At 48.5% G+C, this 15413-nt stretch overlaps 1 protein-coding gene across 1 annotated transcript in view; it reads left to right on the top strand.

Moving 5' to 3' along the window:
• The first annotated feature begins 228 nt into the window (after positions 1–228).
• The window catches only part of CTSD (cathepsin D), a 33866-nt gene continuing 18681 nt past the window's right edge, over positions 229–15413 (top strand). The window contains exons 1-3 of the mRNA XM_077818258.1: positions 229–416; positions 4052–4208; positions 14650–14773. Coding sequence (XP_077674384.1) covers positions 355–416; positions 4052–4208; positions 14650–14773 — 343 coding nt within the window. The 5' untranslated portion in view covers positions 229–354. The remainder of the gene's footprint in view (positions 417–4051; positions 4209–14649; positions 14774–15413) is intronic.

The following is a 15413-nucleotide window of genomic DNA, read 5'->3' as shown; positions in this document are numbered from 1 at the left end:
AGGCAGCCTCGTGATATTCTGTGGCGGGATGGGGGGGGGGGAGGAGGAGGAAGGGGCTGACTCATGGTGTTTGCAGGCTTGGGTTAGCGACACTGCTGCCGGAAAGTCTGGCCGCAGGCAGCCCTCAGCTACCTCCCTCCGCCTGACTCTGGCGTTTGCAGGGTTAAATCCCTTCCCCAGCTGCCGCCTCCCCGGTGATCACGTGACACGGAGTGGCACTTTTAGCCCGTCAGCTGATCCCAAAGTCACAGGGTTCCATGCTCAGTCATCCCCTGCCCTGGATAACGCACGGATCGGCTTGCCGCCCAGCTCACGCCGGGAGCCCGCTCCGCAGCAGCCCGCTCCGCAGCAGCCATGGGGCTCCGCTCCTTTCTCCTACTCCTGGCCCTTGTGCTCCCGTGCTCGGCGCTGATCAGGTGAGGGAAGGGCTGCAGCTGGGCACGGCTGGACAGCAGGCGCTAGGGGCTCCCGGGGTGGGGTCCTTGTAAACAAAGGTGCTGGCTGGGAGCCCGATGGCTACAGCAGCCGCTCACCCCTTCCGCCAAAGAGCTGCTGGGGGCGTATGTGTTAGAAGCCCTCCTGCTTGGGCTTGCCCATTGCCCGGCTGCCTGCGGTAACTGGGGAGGGTTGCAGGAAAGCAGGGTTTTTGTTGCTTAGGAATGTGCGTGTGTCTCTCGCTCCTGGGCGGTTGCGATTTCTCTCTGCCATCATGAGCTCATGGGGGATTAGGGCTTGACGTGAGGAATTAGCTGCAGACTGAGGTAGACTCCTACCAAATCAAAGAGCCGGCCTCCCTGCATCCCGGCAGGGGCTGGAAATGGGAGAATTAAGCAAAGAAGTAAAAAAAAAAAAAAAATCTGACCCAGCGTGAGTTCAAATTTGGTCCTGGGCTAGACCCGGACTTTTTCTATGGGCTTCCCCCCTGGGAAATGCACCTGCCTCTCCAAGGGCACACTTCGCCTTATGAAGAGGCATGAGGTGCGCTTTATAGTGTCTTCCTACTGCTAAGCAGAAGTTAGGTGTATGTAGTGTGCCACCCTGGATGTGTTGCAGCTGTTTCCCCAGTCACCTTTCCCCAGGGCCAAATCCAGCAAACGGGCTGAGCACTCTCAACTGCCCATTGAAACTGGTTAGAGTTGAGGGTGCACGGCGTCGAGCAGGATGTGGTCCTCAGGAAACAAACCTGTCGGGCTCAGGTCGCTCACCCAAATTCATTCTTGCATAGTTCCAAGGTAAATGTATATTTTGGGGGGGGGGGGGTTGTTTTGAGTTAACTTTCACTTGTTTTTGAAACTGACAGTCAAGAGGAGAAAATTCCTGACCACTAAGTAAAACCTCAAGTCTTGATGATTTCTCAGAAGTTCTGTTGACCTTTACAGGAGCAAAACTTTCCAAGCCCTGATTGTTCAGAAGGTCTGGGCACCTGCAGCTGCTATTGATTTCAGCTGGAATTGTGGGTGTTCAGTCCTTCTGAAAATCAGGGCTTGGAAGGTTTGGCTCCTGTGAAGGCCAATGGAACGTCTGAGAGATCATCAAGATTTGAGAGTTATTTAGTGGTCAGGAATATTCTTCTCTTGTTGCTGAAACTGGCAGTCAATATGTTAACTTCAAACAAAACGCTCCACAAAATATACATTTATTCTGGAACTAGGTAGCAGTGAATTTGCGGGATTTGTTGGCAGCAAGCAGCTCTTGACCAGGGGATTTGTGTTGTGGAAACAATGTGCCCTCTTGTTGAAGTCTGTTGCTTTGATCTGTGATACAGAAGTGGGAGTTTCCGGACACATTAGGAGCCTGATCATTGTGGCCCTGCACTTTGCACAGTCAGTTTCACCAGTGCAAAATGTGTGTAAAATGCTTTGCAATCAGAATAGTAGTGTACACACACAACTCCCAACTGGTGAAAATAACTATTCTAGGTGCTGGACAGCAGTGAATGAGGGCCTGTGAGTCAGGAGTCTGATCTAGGGAGTGCCAAGCTGGGATAGTTGTCCTCTCAAGTTGAACCTCAGTGGAGTCTTTACAAAGTTCTAAATCATAAGCAAAATAGTTGTAAATTGTCTTCCTTTATTTCATTTTCTGTGAGCTGTGGTCTGCTTTCTGTCAATATACTAACTTTTCTTATCTGCACGGGATCATGACCAACAAAGGAAGTGCCTTTACATAAGTATTGACTTTACCACTCTTCGATCCTAGGGAAACCGCCTGATACTGGAGCTATTGTTTGCTGCATAGAGCCCCTCCTGTGCTTCCCTTGTTTCTGGACTCTGAGCAGTTTTCAACAACTGTTTCAACAAAATTATACTCTTGTTGCTGGCCATCAGCAACCAGTACAGCCATGGTACCTGACCGCTGGCAAGAACACTGTCAGTTTCCCAGCGTGGACAGGGCCTGAAATACAGAAACTCCAGAAAAGTTGGCAGAGTCCTTACACACAGCAGCATCCAGATGCATGGCCTCCCTGGGAGAGGAGAATGGATGGTTTTGAGCAGGCTGATTGCCACACTTTAAGGGGCAACTTTCTTGAGCAAAGCCACTGGCTCCAGAAGATCATTAGTAGCCCAGGGGCCTTGAGCATTAAAGTGCTTTCCCTGTTTGAGTGAAATCGCTGAGGCGTCGCCTATGCTGGGATCTGGAGGCTGGATCAGTAACTATCGTTAGCATGGTTCCCTAATTCAAGTGAACAGGGAATCCTTTTCCCAAACTAAACAGCGCTGTACACCACTCCTGCCGCCTCCCCAAACATGGTTTTATAAGCCCTTCAGGGCAAGAATGTTCTGTTTTCTATATTCATCCAGCACCCTGCTAATGGGAGGCCTGGTGTAAAGCCCACTGAAGTCAATGGAAAGACTCTCATTGACATCAGTGGGCTTTGGATCCAGGCCTTTGTCATGAAAACAATGTCCTGTTCTATGTGTTGGAACATAGCTAGAACTAGCGTGGTTCTGCTTCTGGTATGAAGAGGGCCTTAAAGAACAAGGGGAGTTCCCCAAAGAGGGAAGGAAGGAGGAGAAGGAAATAACGGTGATACTCAAACGTCCTGATATTTTATTTTTCTTCTGGTGCTGGTAGCCCACCCCCCCTCCACGCACAGACAAACTCACGTGGGTCACTGAAGTTGAGGTGAGGCTTCCAACTCTTAGAAGCAGCCCATGCTAGAAATGCTGGATTGTGACACACCTTAAGTTTGGCTCATTCAGGGATGTCTACAGTAGGACCTGGGGTGCCGTTCCAAGCTCAAGGACGCACACTTCCCCAGCTGGAAGTGTAGTAGACGTGCCCCGGATGGAAAGCAGTGAGTGCTTCTCTTCATGCACAGGCCTTGGGAATCGAGAGAGACAGACAACATGGCTCTCTGGATAGGGCACTGGGCTTCAACTTGGGAGACCTGGGTGCTCTTCCTGGCTCTGCCAAGTACCTGCTGTGTGACCTTGGGCAAGTCAGTCTCTGTACCTCAGTTACCTCAATTTCCCCATCTTGGGGGATAATTGCCGTTTCCTCCTTTGTAAAGCACTTTGGGATCTACACATGAAAAGCACCAAGAGCTAGGTATTCTTATTAAGGCTCCAGAAAGAAGACCCGACAGTAGGCTTCAGAAAAATATAAACTTTGTCGAAGTTTGCCCCAGGCTGGGAGTTGCGCTGTAAACATTGCTGACATTAGGAGCCAAATTCTCTGCTGATGTAAACTGGCAGATCCGTTAATTCCCATGGAACTGTGCCATTTTGCACCAGCAGAAGTTGTGTTCCTGAGAACCCTATAGGCCTTGGTGTGCATTTCTTTGTATGCACAGATCAACAGAAACAGGTGCTGTCACCCTGGGGAGAGGGGAGGAGGAGGGAAAATTTTGTCCCTCAGAACATTAAACAGCAGCATGTTCTGGATTTTTGTAAGACTGCTACTGAACCTCTGAGCGCTCCTTGCGTACCAGACGATCACTTGCTTTGCATGGGGCCCAGCCCTGCCTGTAGGGGAGGTGGATGCTGTTGTGTGGCATTGGCAGGATTACTTGCGTTACCTGGCAATGTGCTTTTCTTTCGTTCCCAAACAGAATCCCGCTGACTAAGTTCCCCTCGGTGCGCCGCATCCTAAATGAAGCCGGAAGCGAAATCCCCGATCTGAATGCCATGGGCGAATTCCTGAAATACAAGCTGGGTGTGCCTGGCGTAGGGGATCCCACCCCGGAGACCCTCAAGAACTACATGGATGTAAGTACAGCAGCTGATTCTGCAGGGTCACTGCTCTATTTGGCAGCATGGTATTGCAGAGAGTTCCCTGTCTCAATGCATAGGGTCTACCATTAACCTGGAAACTTGTTGTCATCGGCACCTCTTTGCAGCATGCAAGGACGGGAAAAAGAGGCTGTTGCTTGCCCACAGTGATAGCTGACTCATCCTGCTGCAAATGCTTCTCAAGTGCCTGACTCTTTGCTGTGAATATTGAATTGCACTCAGGCCTTATCCCTTCGACAGCCCCTGCACATGGGCAGTATTTGTTTGCAGACACATTCTCTCATCCAGTGCTGTGGAAATCCACTCCCGAGGAAACTCACCCTGCCAAAGTCAGGGCCTCAGTTCTGCAGCAAGCTCCTTACTCTACCTCAGTTTACCCACATGTAAAACAGTGATAATACCTCCTTTACAGAGCTGTTGCAGGGATTGCCTAACTCTCTCTTTGAAGATTTGATCCTTTAGACTCTAGTCCTGCTTCCACAGACATCAATGGCAATGCCTCATTTGGCTTCAGGGGGAGGAGAAGGCCTTTAAGTGTAGCACTACATGAGTACACAGATGCAGTACAGACTCCCAGGGAATGGAGGAGCCAACAGTTTGAAGGGCGAGCTCCTCTTATTTACAGCTATTTGCAGTTTTAATAAACCCGCTGCCACACCCAAGAGAGCTTTAAAACAGTCTTCACAGCTTCAGTAACCTATTTCTTTTCCCCTCATTGCTAATTACCCAAACTTTGACTGTCAGAAGAAGCTTTCTCCTTTATAATCAGACCTTTCAACTTCTTGCCTGATTGGTGATGCCACAATCCGCTGTCTGTGATGCAAGGGCATAACAAATTGTAGTTTTTCACTGAATGCGTCAAGCAGGAGGGAGAGGTAGCTGTTAGTATTACTAGTCCTTGTGGCCAGGGCACTGGGCTGGAATCTGTAAGAGCCAAGAATAGAACCCAGCTCTGTCACTGAGCTGCTGGGGAAATGAAGGTGGGAAGTGATTTGCCCATCCGTAGAACGGAGATAATGATATTGATCTCCTTTGTAAAGTGCCGTGCTATCTATGGATGAAAAGAACAATTACTGCTGTTTGTTCGAGGCCCAGATCCAGCAAAGCATTACTGCTTTACTTTAAGCTGTTGAGTAGTCCCATTAGAGTTAAGCATGTGCTTTAAATCGTTTGCTGGATCAGAGCCTAAGCCCATAGGAATCACAATGGGAGCTGCTGGGCGCTGAGTTGTTTTGAAAGTCTGGCCCCAGTTGGGGGTGCTGAGCATTTGTCAAAATGGCCATGAGCTCTTTGGAAAGTCTGGCTTGTCGAGTGCACTTGAGATTGGGCACTCAAGAAAACAACAAGGCAGATGTTACACACCCACACACTGGCAGCAGCACTGATGAGGGTCAAGTGAAAAGGGAATCCAGAAACAGAATGTATGTGCCATTTTGCTTTAGTAAAACACTGCATATATTTTGAGAGTGCAGGGTTCCTTTCATCAAAGCTCACTACCTGGGTTTGCATTGGACAACACAGACGCTTTGTAGTTCATTAATGGAGCAAATTACATGTTGGATATTCAGGAAGCTGCCTATCCTCAGCCTCGCTAGGGACTTTATGTAACTTGAATGCTGGAGGGAGGTTCAGAACCCACTTCAAAAGGAATTGTCCCCTTGTGGATTAAGGGGAACCTGCATTAGCTTTTAGCAGTATAGGATCCATGAAACATGGTTATAGTCCTCTTCCATCCAGTAGGGGGCATTGGCACACATGCTCATTATAATATTAACCCCTTGATTATAGCATGAGGGAAAAACCCCAAGCATTCAAGGCCGCAATTGTTTACTGAAGTCTCCTCTTGGCACATGACTGGAAACAGATTACAAAAGGGGGATGTGAGCTTGGGTCATCTGATGGGGAATCAGCAACGTGATTAGGGCTGTTGTGTGACACTGTCAGCCAGGATCTAGGCAAGTGTTTTCCCTGCAGATGGAAAAGAAAATGCCTTGCAAACATCGGGGAGGCAATGGGTGCCTGAATGATAGGGGAGGATAGGAGAGGCAACCCTCCGCCGTGATAGAGGTCATTTCCCACCTCCGCAGCTTGGATCCTGCTGAATCACCCTTGACAGCATTATCCCTGGTTCTTAAAAATGTAGGCCTCCCATTGACTTCAATGGGCTTTGGATCAGGTGTTTTCAAACAGGGCCTCATTGTGAGAGACCCTCATTCGAGGGCTTTATCCACCCTCAGTAAATGACTCAGCTCTCATACTGCAGGCAGAACCTTCCAGAAGGGCCCACCTTTGAAGCAGGTTCTTTCTCCTACGTAGTAGCCATGCTGCTGTCCTCTAGAAAGTTACCTATTAGCTGCTTCACGTAACCAGAACAGGGCTCAGCGCAGCTGCGGTGATCTGCCCAGCTCTGGCGCTGCCCATGTTTCTGCCCTTGATTCGTATCGCATCGCACCTCTTGCCCCACAGCTGTGCTAGTCTCACCCCTGCCTAGTTCCTTCTCTCACTCGCTTCGTCAGACCTTCCGGACACGCTGCTCCCCAGACAGGAGGTTTAGACTGTTTAGTTATGCCAAACTTTTCTAACTGGGGTGCTGAAAATTAAACACCCAACCTGAATGTGAATAAGTGGCCTCATCTCTTTTTTTCCTTCTGAGTTGCTAAGCATCTGCAGCTGCTGTTGACTTCAATTGAATATGTGGGTGCTCAGCACTTCTGAAAATTTGCCTCCGGTTGGGCACCCAAAACATGAGACCTCTAAACTTCAGTGGCAATTCAGCCTTGGTTCCTACAGGACAGGTGGAATTTTAAAGCTCCTAGACCTGAAGGCATCAGACTTATGAACAACCATACATGTCGCGTCCTGCATATGTGGAGTGCTCTCCTGGGAACGGGAATATCTTGGCAGCTTTTCACTTGCACTCCCCAGCCCCCTGGGCTCTTGTCAGATTTCCAATTTCTTCCTCCCTCAACTTCCTTGGGATCAGCAAGGAGGGACCGCAATTGGTTAATCAGCGATGTCAAAACAGAGGGAGGTGGAGATTACACAACAGTGGGGCTGCGATTCCGAAACATTTCTGGCTTCTTCTAAAGACCTTTTTCCTCATTTTCAGCTCTTGCCTGTTGGGAGCTGACACTTAAGTCACTTCTCAGGTGCTGTTTTTTTCCATCTTCAAATCTTGTTGCTAGAAATTATTTCAACCCCCTTTTGGTTTATTTTCAAGTCACAAGAAAGTCAGAGGGATTTGGTTGTGCTGCTCTTGTGACATCAGGCTAGAACACTGGACCCCAGGAGCTGTGGCAGGGCAGATTTATTATTTGTCTTACTGTAGCGCTTTGCCGCCCAAGTCATAGACCAGGACCCCCGTGTGCTAGGCACTGTACAAACACAGCAAAACCAGTCCCTGTCCCCAAAGAGCTTACAATCTAACAAAAAGGCCAGAGACAACAGGTGGAAACAGATGAGCGTGGGGTGGTTAAAGGAAATAATGAGACCATACTAGTCAGTGTGATGGGCAGTGATGTAGCTCAGACCACGTTCTCCTTCTATCTGAAAGAGCATGTAGCATGGGCCCAACCACTGGGTGGGAGAGGATTCGCAGAAGGGATCACTGTAGTTCTTGTGCATGATATCAGCTGTGTCTTTCTTAGCGCACCCCCACCTTTTTTTTTTTTTTTTTTCCCTTCCAGTCAATGTCCCCTCTCCTTCCCACCCAGCTCTGCATGCCCTATGACTGAAGAGTTTAAAAATAACAAGGTTTCATCCCTTCCCCTGAAATATACCCTCCTTCTACCACTCATTGCTGCTTGTCACCCCAATCTGGACAGTGTCCCCTGGTTAGATGGGCAGAAGATCCTGCCCAAGTCTCCCGAAGAGGCCCCTCTCAGAGTTTTGGTTGCCGCTGACCAGGATGCCGGTGACTCATTTTGTTCTCCTCCCCCCAGAACTTATGGCCCACAGATGGTACAGAATGGTACCCAGTATTGACTCGTAAGGGGATACTCTGCGTCTGTTCCTGTTAATGGACAACTCATGCCTTAAAGTCAGCTTTGTATTGTTTCCAATGGCTTGTTTTGGTTTTTCCCTTTCTGGTGCAAGAAAGTGGGGAATGGGGTGGGGGGGGTCAGTTGTACCTTTGCCTTCAGGTAGGGAGACCCTGACAGTGTGCCAGAACCCCACCCAAAGTGCTAGGAGACTGGGGGAGCCTCTAAACCTCCTCAGCAGAAGTAGCCATTTGGACATGATGCACAATGGAGACTGCACACCCTGCATTGCAATGCCATTGAGATGTGGGTCATGTCATGAGAGTGACATGACAGGTGGTATGTCCATGGCTTTCTTAACTGTATTGACCTAGTTCTCCTGCATCCCTACACCTAGGATGCCCTCCCTGGCCAAGGGAAGCAGTATCTCTGCATTCAGGTCTTCAAGCACCTCTTCCGTGAAGCTCATCAGTATTAAAGCACATAGCACTTCCTCTGGGTTTCCCAGCATCTATTTGGTTCTAGTGTATACATTTAGCTGTCTAGTTCCTTGAGCAGCGTCTACTGGCCAGATCATGGCTCACATGGAAAACGCTTTGCTTTGCGCTGTGAGACTGGTGCAATCTTATAGCCAGCTTAACCGGCTACCTTAAGAATTTCCCCTTAGGAATCTCCAGATGGCATAGAACTGGCCTAGCAGCTGTGGGCCGCCCATCCCACTTCCAACATAGGGGTGTGACGTACAGAAGGGGTGTGTGGCTAATGTACAGCTGCATTCCTGTCTCAGGTCCCAGAACAGCCCAGTGGGGCTCCATTGCAGCCGGCAGAACTTAAAGAAACCCTGAGTCTAAGTTCTGTGGCCCTGTCATAGGGTGAGTTGGGCCTGTCAAAGATTCAAGCCCCCAGTTCTAGCCTACACTTTGATCAGGTGACAGTCATGTGACTGAAGGCATTAGTCCATATAGGCCCAGCTAATCCTGTGATGGAGACTGACCCAGCGAAGCACTTAAGTATCTGTTAGTTTTTAAGTACTTTGTACTGGATTTGCTGCAAATTCAGTACAAAGTCAGCCTTGTAGGATTGGCATGTGGGTTTTTTTGTTTGTTTTTTGTTTTAAGATCAGCTCCGTTCCCAAAGTTCAAGCTCCCTTTGGAGGTCAGGGAGTCTGCAAAGCTTTTCTTGTCTGTCCTCTTACTATTTGCAGTGGTGTTGTAGGCATGTTGGTCCTAGGATATTAGCGAGACAAGGAGTGTGAGGGGATATCTTCTGTTGGTGGAAGAGCTGTGAGTAGCTCAAAAGCTTCTCTCTCTTACCAACAGAAGCTGGTCCAATAAAAAATACGACCTCCTCCACCTTGTTGCCTTGCTAACAGATTAGGCTTTTACAGTGCTCTGGCTGGCAATGTGCAAAAATTTAAATAGCCCATTACATGGAGGGGATTTGACCATAACTGTCAGTGACAAGTGGAAATCTGTCACTCTTAGTGGAGAGGTATTTGCAGTGTTACAGAAGGATGCTTCAAAAGATCAAATAAAGGAGAAAGGACTGGGAGATTTTTCTCTTCAGATTGTGACCACTTCTATTTTTTTAACCCAGTCAAGTACCTGTTACAACACTTTGATCACCTGACTCAATTACTACAGGGTTACGTGTTGGTTACATCAACTAGTATCTGTGTTTGTAATCTGGTCGCGGGGCAAGATTGTAATTTGGTCCCCTGACTTGGTTCTAGTTAAGGTGTAGATGAGGTCTTTGCATCGACCCAGGGTCATTCTCTTCTAGTATTAAGGAAGTGCTTTAAAGTAAGCTGATCTTTGGGTCACTGTCTAGTGGCTCCTTTTCCCCACTGGAAGAATGCAGAGAAGTGAAAATCCTCAGCACAGCTGTTGGGTGACCTTTGAGGCGTGCTGGGTTTGGACAAACTTTGGTGACCGTGCAAAATAAAAAACATAGAAAACAACACAGGAGAAGTGCTGAATCATTGGCCCATCTACGCTGCCTTCCCTTGTGACTGCAAGTCAGCGTATTGCTGGCAACCCGGTGGAAAGCTGGTCCAGGGCTATTCTGATCAGATGAGTTCTTGTGTGTGAAACCCCTTCAGTTAAGGCAATTTAAAAAACAAAAAGCCAACATCGCTCCATCTGCATTTCATTTTATTTAGCCTCCCCTGCTGCGCTCTGGCTATGCTTCCATTCAGCCCACTGCCATGCTGCTAGTAATGGGCTTTCCTGGTCCGTCTCCCAGAACTGCTGGTCAGGGGAAGACTGACCTTGTGCTACCTTGCTCCTTATGTGGCTATGCCTTACAAACCCTACTCCACTGTAAGTTAGTGGGATGTTTATTGGCTAGCACTTGGGGACAGTATAAATGAGCACAGCAGGGGCAAGGCAGTAGAGAATCATGCTCAGGATTCCATAAACTGATGTAGTCAGGCATGTGTCCCGTGCTAATCCCTCCTTGCCTGCAATAAGGGGTTAATTTTTTTGAGTTCTAGCAATAATCGGAAAGCACCACTGCCTCCCCATTACAGTTTATTATAATGGATCACTAACTCCTTAGTGATCTGAGCTGCCTTACAAAACTGCTAAATACTTAGGACCCTGCCTCACTGCAGCTGGCTATACAATGCAGTGTCCTTTTTAATCAGGACCCTGAGGTTTGGAGGGTGTTTTAGGGCAAAAATTGACCTCCCTTCCTCATAGCTTTCCCTCTAAGGTCCTGATTGTCTGTGGATCAGGGCCTGAGATTTTTATTTTAGTTGCCCAGCCTTCCCTTATTACTAAGCACCCATCAAGCCTGGGGCCCCCACTGTGCTAGGCACTGTACAAACACAGAGTAGCAGATGGTCCCTGCCCCGACAAGTTTACAGTCCAAATTGACCAGACCGGTGCAGCGTGGGAGAAGGGTAAATTCAGAGGAAAGAAAAGTGAGGGGAAGAGGAGTGAGGGGGCAGGACAGAGAACAAAAAGCTAAGAGGGGCAGGTGTAGAGTGAACTGGGGTGAAGAGATTGGGCAGTGGGATAGGGTCGGATCAATCAGCAGAGGAAGTTCTTGGTATGTCTGGTCCCTACTTTGGCTGCCTCAGTGCCTGCTCCTACCAGCTAGACTTGAGCCTCCGGCTGATTTTCTCACTGCAGTTTTTCCCCAAGACCACATGGGGGAGGAAGGGCCAGGGGAAGTCACCATCTGCGTCCTCGTGCCCCCGGAGTGTGTGTTTTGGGGTGAGGCGCTTCCTTGCATAGTTCTGGGTCAGAAGAAGGGGGAAGAGCAGCTCCAGCTGGACCCCATTTTACCCTCTCCGCACAGTGCAACAGTCCATGGTGTGTGGCTTTCCTTTGCCCCCAATCCTGATAGTTCCCAACACCAGGAATAAACTTTAGGAAGGTGGAGAGATGTCCTCCATCATGTGAGAATCCCAGTAAGCAAACCCAGAGCATCTGTATGCCTCACACCCAAGGGCTGTCCCAGCTCTCAACTTCCTTCTGCCATAAATTGGAGGGGGACTGCCCTTCCCTCCCTGCAATCGCTCCTATAACAATAAGCAAAATTTTGCTGCTGCTCGGGGATGCCATCTATGCCGCATGAACAGGAGCGCCAGGCCTGCCTAACTGGTGTACTTTGTACCGCCATCTCTGTGTTCAGCATGCTGCAGTCCAGGGCATCCAGCCACTCGCACATGTAGCTGGCTGATAAACTAGACTCCAAGGTTGCTTCTAAACTGCTGGTCCAGCTCTTTCCCCACAATACTGACAACGCCTCTCCCACCCCCCTTCGTTAAACTCCTCCAGGCACATCTAGTGCAATCTCTTGCTACCCCCTGGCTCAGGGGAGCTGTGTTCTCCTACGCTTGCCGCTTGAAAAGTTTCTGATCCCTACTAGCCTGCCAGCCAGGGTGGGAAATACTTGTGCTGCCACTCCTACCTCTTGCAATTTGCGGGAATAAGACTCTTGTGCACTGTAATTGTCACAATACCAGTTGGCTTTCTAATTTTTTTTTTCACCTTACTCCCTCTTTTCACTTTGTAATAGTTGTGTTTCCTTCCTGGCTTCACTCCACCTTTTAGTTTCTTTCCTATAGTAGATGGAGGTGTGTCTTCAGTATTTGCCTAGGATCTTCCTTTTCTCTCCCTCCACCACTTCTCTGCCTTCTCACCTCTATTTTTTATCTTTGCTTTCTTTCTCCCTCCCCCTCACCTCCCTGCAATAAACAAATAAATCATCCTGTCTCTGTGAGTTTCCTAACTTATCTTTTCCCTCCCACTCACTCACAAATAGGGGTTGAAAATCTTTGCAGACTTCTGTGTACCATTGGACTAAAACTACTAGCCACCAGAAGTTGGTCCAATAAAAGAGATTACCTCTCCCATCTTGTCTAGCCAAAGCCTGGTAAGAACGAAGGGAAGGCATTACCCATGTGAGAAGCCAGCCCCATGTCTAGCTCCTTGGAGTCCTACTTGGAATCTCTGTCTTTGATCCCTGCTCAAGGGCTTCTTTCATACCAATCCCTGGCTTGCAGGTCTAGTAGGTGATCATTGTGTACTCCCTATTATACCTATCCCCTCCCTGCTGGAAGGGAAACTGAGCATTTCTCTCACTCTCACACCTACCATTTTTTTTTTTTTTTTAAGCTGCAAGGGTGCTTGGAAAGTTCACTGCTACTCTACCTCTATCTCAGCCTGTTTACGAGTCCTGACTCCTCTCCACTGCCCAGTGACTAGCTTCATGTATGCTGCTGCTACTTACAACTTTCCTCAGTGTCAGCAGGGCTGAACCTAACCTGATTCTTGGAATGGCAACAATGCAAATTGGCGAACCTGTGGTCCAGTTTCACTCTGCTGCAGCTTGGCAGAGTGAAGATCAGCTGCAGAGGCACCTGGCTGTCTCCAGACTCAGACTGCACTGCATCAGTACACACTTGGTTCACAGCTGCAGGATTCTCTTCACTGTCCTAAGGATTAGAAACTTCTTATTTTAATGAAAACTTCAAATGAGCAGAAGCTAATGGCCCTAACCTGGGAAATCTACCTACCCAGCACACAGAGCAAGCAAGTGTAATCTAGCCCTACTTACAGTTGCATATTGGAGTTAGAACAAAAGCTCAGGGAGGTGGATGCCCAAGGTACTGTCTGCGGGCAGCCAACTTTTTGTGGCTGATGCTTTGTTTTACATTTTAAAAAATAAATGTTTTTTTTTTTTTTTTTTTAAATGAGTGGGAGTGAGCTGGTAAGAAACTAGAGGGATGTCAGGCTTGTCTAGGCAGGATAAAACCACCACAGAGGTGCACATCCATCTGCCAAAGGAACTGATCTATGTACAGTTTTGTTATGCTTGGGAGGAGCTGGAAGGCGACGGCCCCATATCCATGCTGGGGCACGTGGAAGAGCATAGAACACAGGGGTTTCACGTACTGATTTAGAAGGACCTGTTCTGTTTCGCACAGGATTTTCCTGGCTGACGTTAGTTACTACCTGCTAAGAACTGACAGCAGGTGGGGTACTTGGGAGATGACAGAGTCACTTTACTTCCAGTTGTAATATTTCTTTATTAGTCTCATTCCGTGTCTAAGTGTAGTAACTTCCAGGTATTCTCTGAGGAATTTCCCTCTGTCTGTGTTATGGTAGCACCTAGAGGCCTTGACCCTATTGTGCTAAGTGCTGTACAAATACCTAGTGAGAAACAGACTCTTTTACATTCTAAATGAACAAGATAGGTGAAGGGAATATTATTACCGCCATTTTTTTTCAGAAGGAGAATGGAGGCACCAGGAGATCAAGTGATTTGGCCAACGTCACCCGGGAAGTCTGTAGCAGAGCTGGGAACAGAACCCAGATCTTATGACTTGTACTGTAGGGCTTTCATCACAAGTCCATCTCTCTGTTCAGCACTTTGTAACTGTGTGGCTTGGGTGGAGGAGAGAGAGGGAGACTCCTACCCAACCTGCAAACGCTGTAACCTATTCCGATGCTCCTGTATCTCTTGGATTCCCTGCTATTCCTTTCAGTGATTCTTGCTGTGTGAGGCTCAGACTGCTGTAGGACTGAAATCAATGGCAGTTAGGCTCCTAGTTACCACTGAGGATCTGGGTTTGTGAGCTTACTGCAGCCCATGTTCCTACACTAATTCCTCTTGAGAGAGGCTGGGATTGGAGCAGCTGTGAGCTCACCACTACTATGCCCTTCGCTCTAAGTGATTCCTTCTGGAAGAGGCTGGTACTGGAGTGATTATGAGCTCGCTACCGCCAGCACTTGTCTACACCATTCCCTACTCCTGCTGGGAGAAGTAGGGATTGCAATTGCAGTCTTACACCACTAAGTTATTTATGCATCAATCCCAGAGGATTATCTGGTTCAATTCAATTTTGAGCGAGAATACCCTCCTTGTCCCCAGAAACTTTCATCTGTATTAACACTCCTCTCTGCGCTCCTCTTCTCCCCCAGGCTCAGTACTATGGCGAGATTGGTATTGGGACACCACCGCAAAAGTTCACCGTGGTCTTTGACACTGGATCGTCCAACCTCTGGGTGCCCTCTGTCCATTGCAACCTCCTGGACATCGCCTGCTGTAAGTAGCTCTTGTGCTGTATAGCTGCCTGTCTTCATGACCTTTAGCAGTCTCCTGTTCCTTGCATATCCAGTACAGGCACCAAAGAGCCACCCTGCAAACCAGGGACGGAAGGTCAGACCACTCAAGGGAGAAACCCAGAAGGCAACCGGCATCCTCCAAACAAGTCTGTCCTGCAGACTTCTTGGCCCATGAGTGGGCCAGCTGGAGCAGTCAGGGAGAATAACCCAAGTGAAGCACTGAATGCTTTAGGGCTCTCTGTGTTCTCCTTTGCACGCCAGTCCCCAGAATGGCTTCCCCAGCTTAGGCAGCTGCAGCATGGCTAAGCTAGACACGGCACTGGGAATACACTGAAACGGTCCCTGTCTTTGGCACCTGCAACCACTAGGTCTTCAAAATAAGAATCCCCTTTTTCTTTCCCCTTAAGTTTGTCCAATCCCAGGGGTTTGGAGGTTGTAGTCTTTTATATTTTTCACTTTTCAGGCTCACCAGAGCAAGCCCTTTTCTTGCCCTGTGATGACAGTTTCACTGCATTATTGGAGCACAGTGCTGATATCTGGGCATTGGCGCCCTTGTTCCCTTTGACTGAAGGAGCAAGGGACAAGGAAAGTCTATGCTGACAGTTTTTCAATGGCCCACC

The sequence above is a fragment of the Eretmochelys imbricata genome, chromosome 6, assembly GCF_965152235.1.
Source record: "Eretmochelys imbricata isolate rEreImb1 chromosome 6, rEreImb1.hap1, whole genome shotgun sequence".
In the NCBI taxonomy this organism is placed as follows: Eukaryota; Metazoa; Chordata; order Testudines; family Cheloniidae; genus Eretmochelys; species Eretmochelys imbricata.
This window is presented reverse-complemented; position numbering and strand designations above follow the sequence as displayed.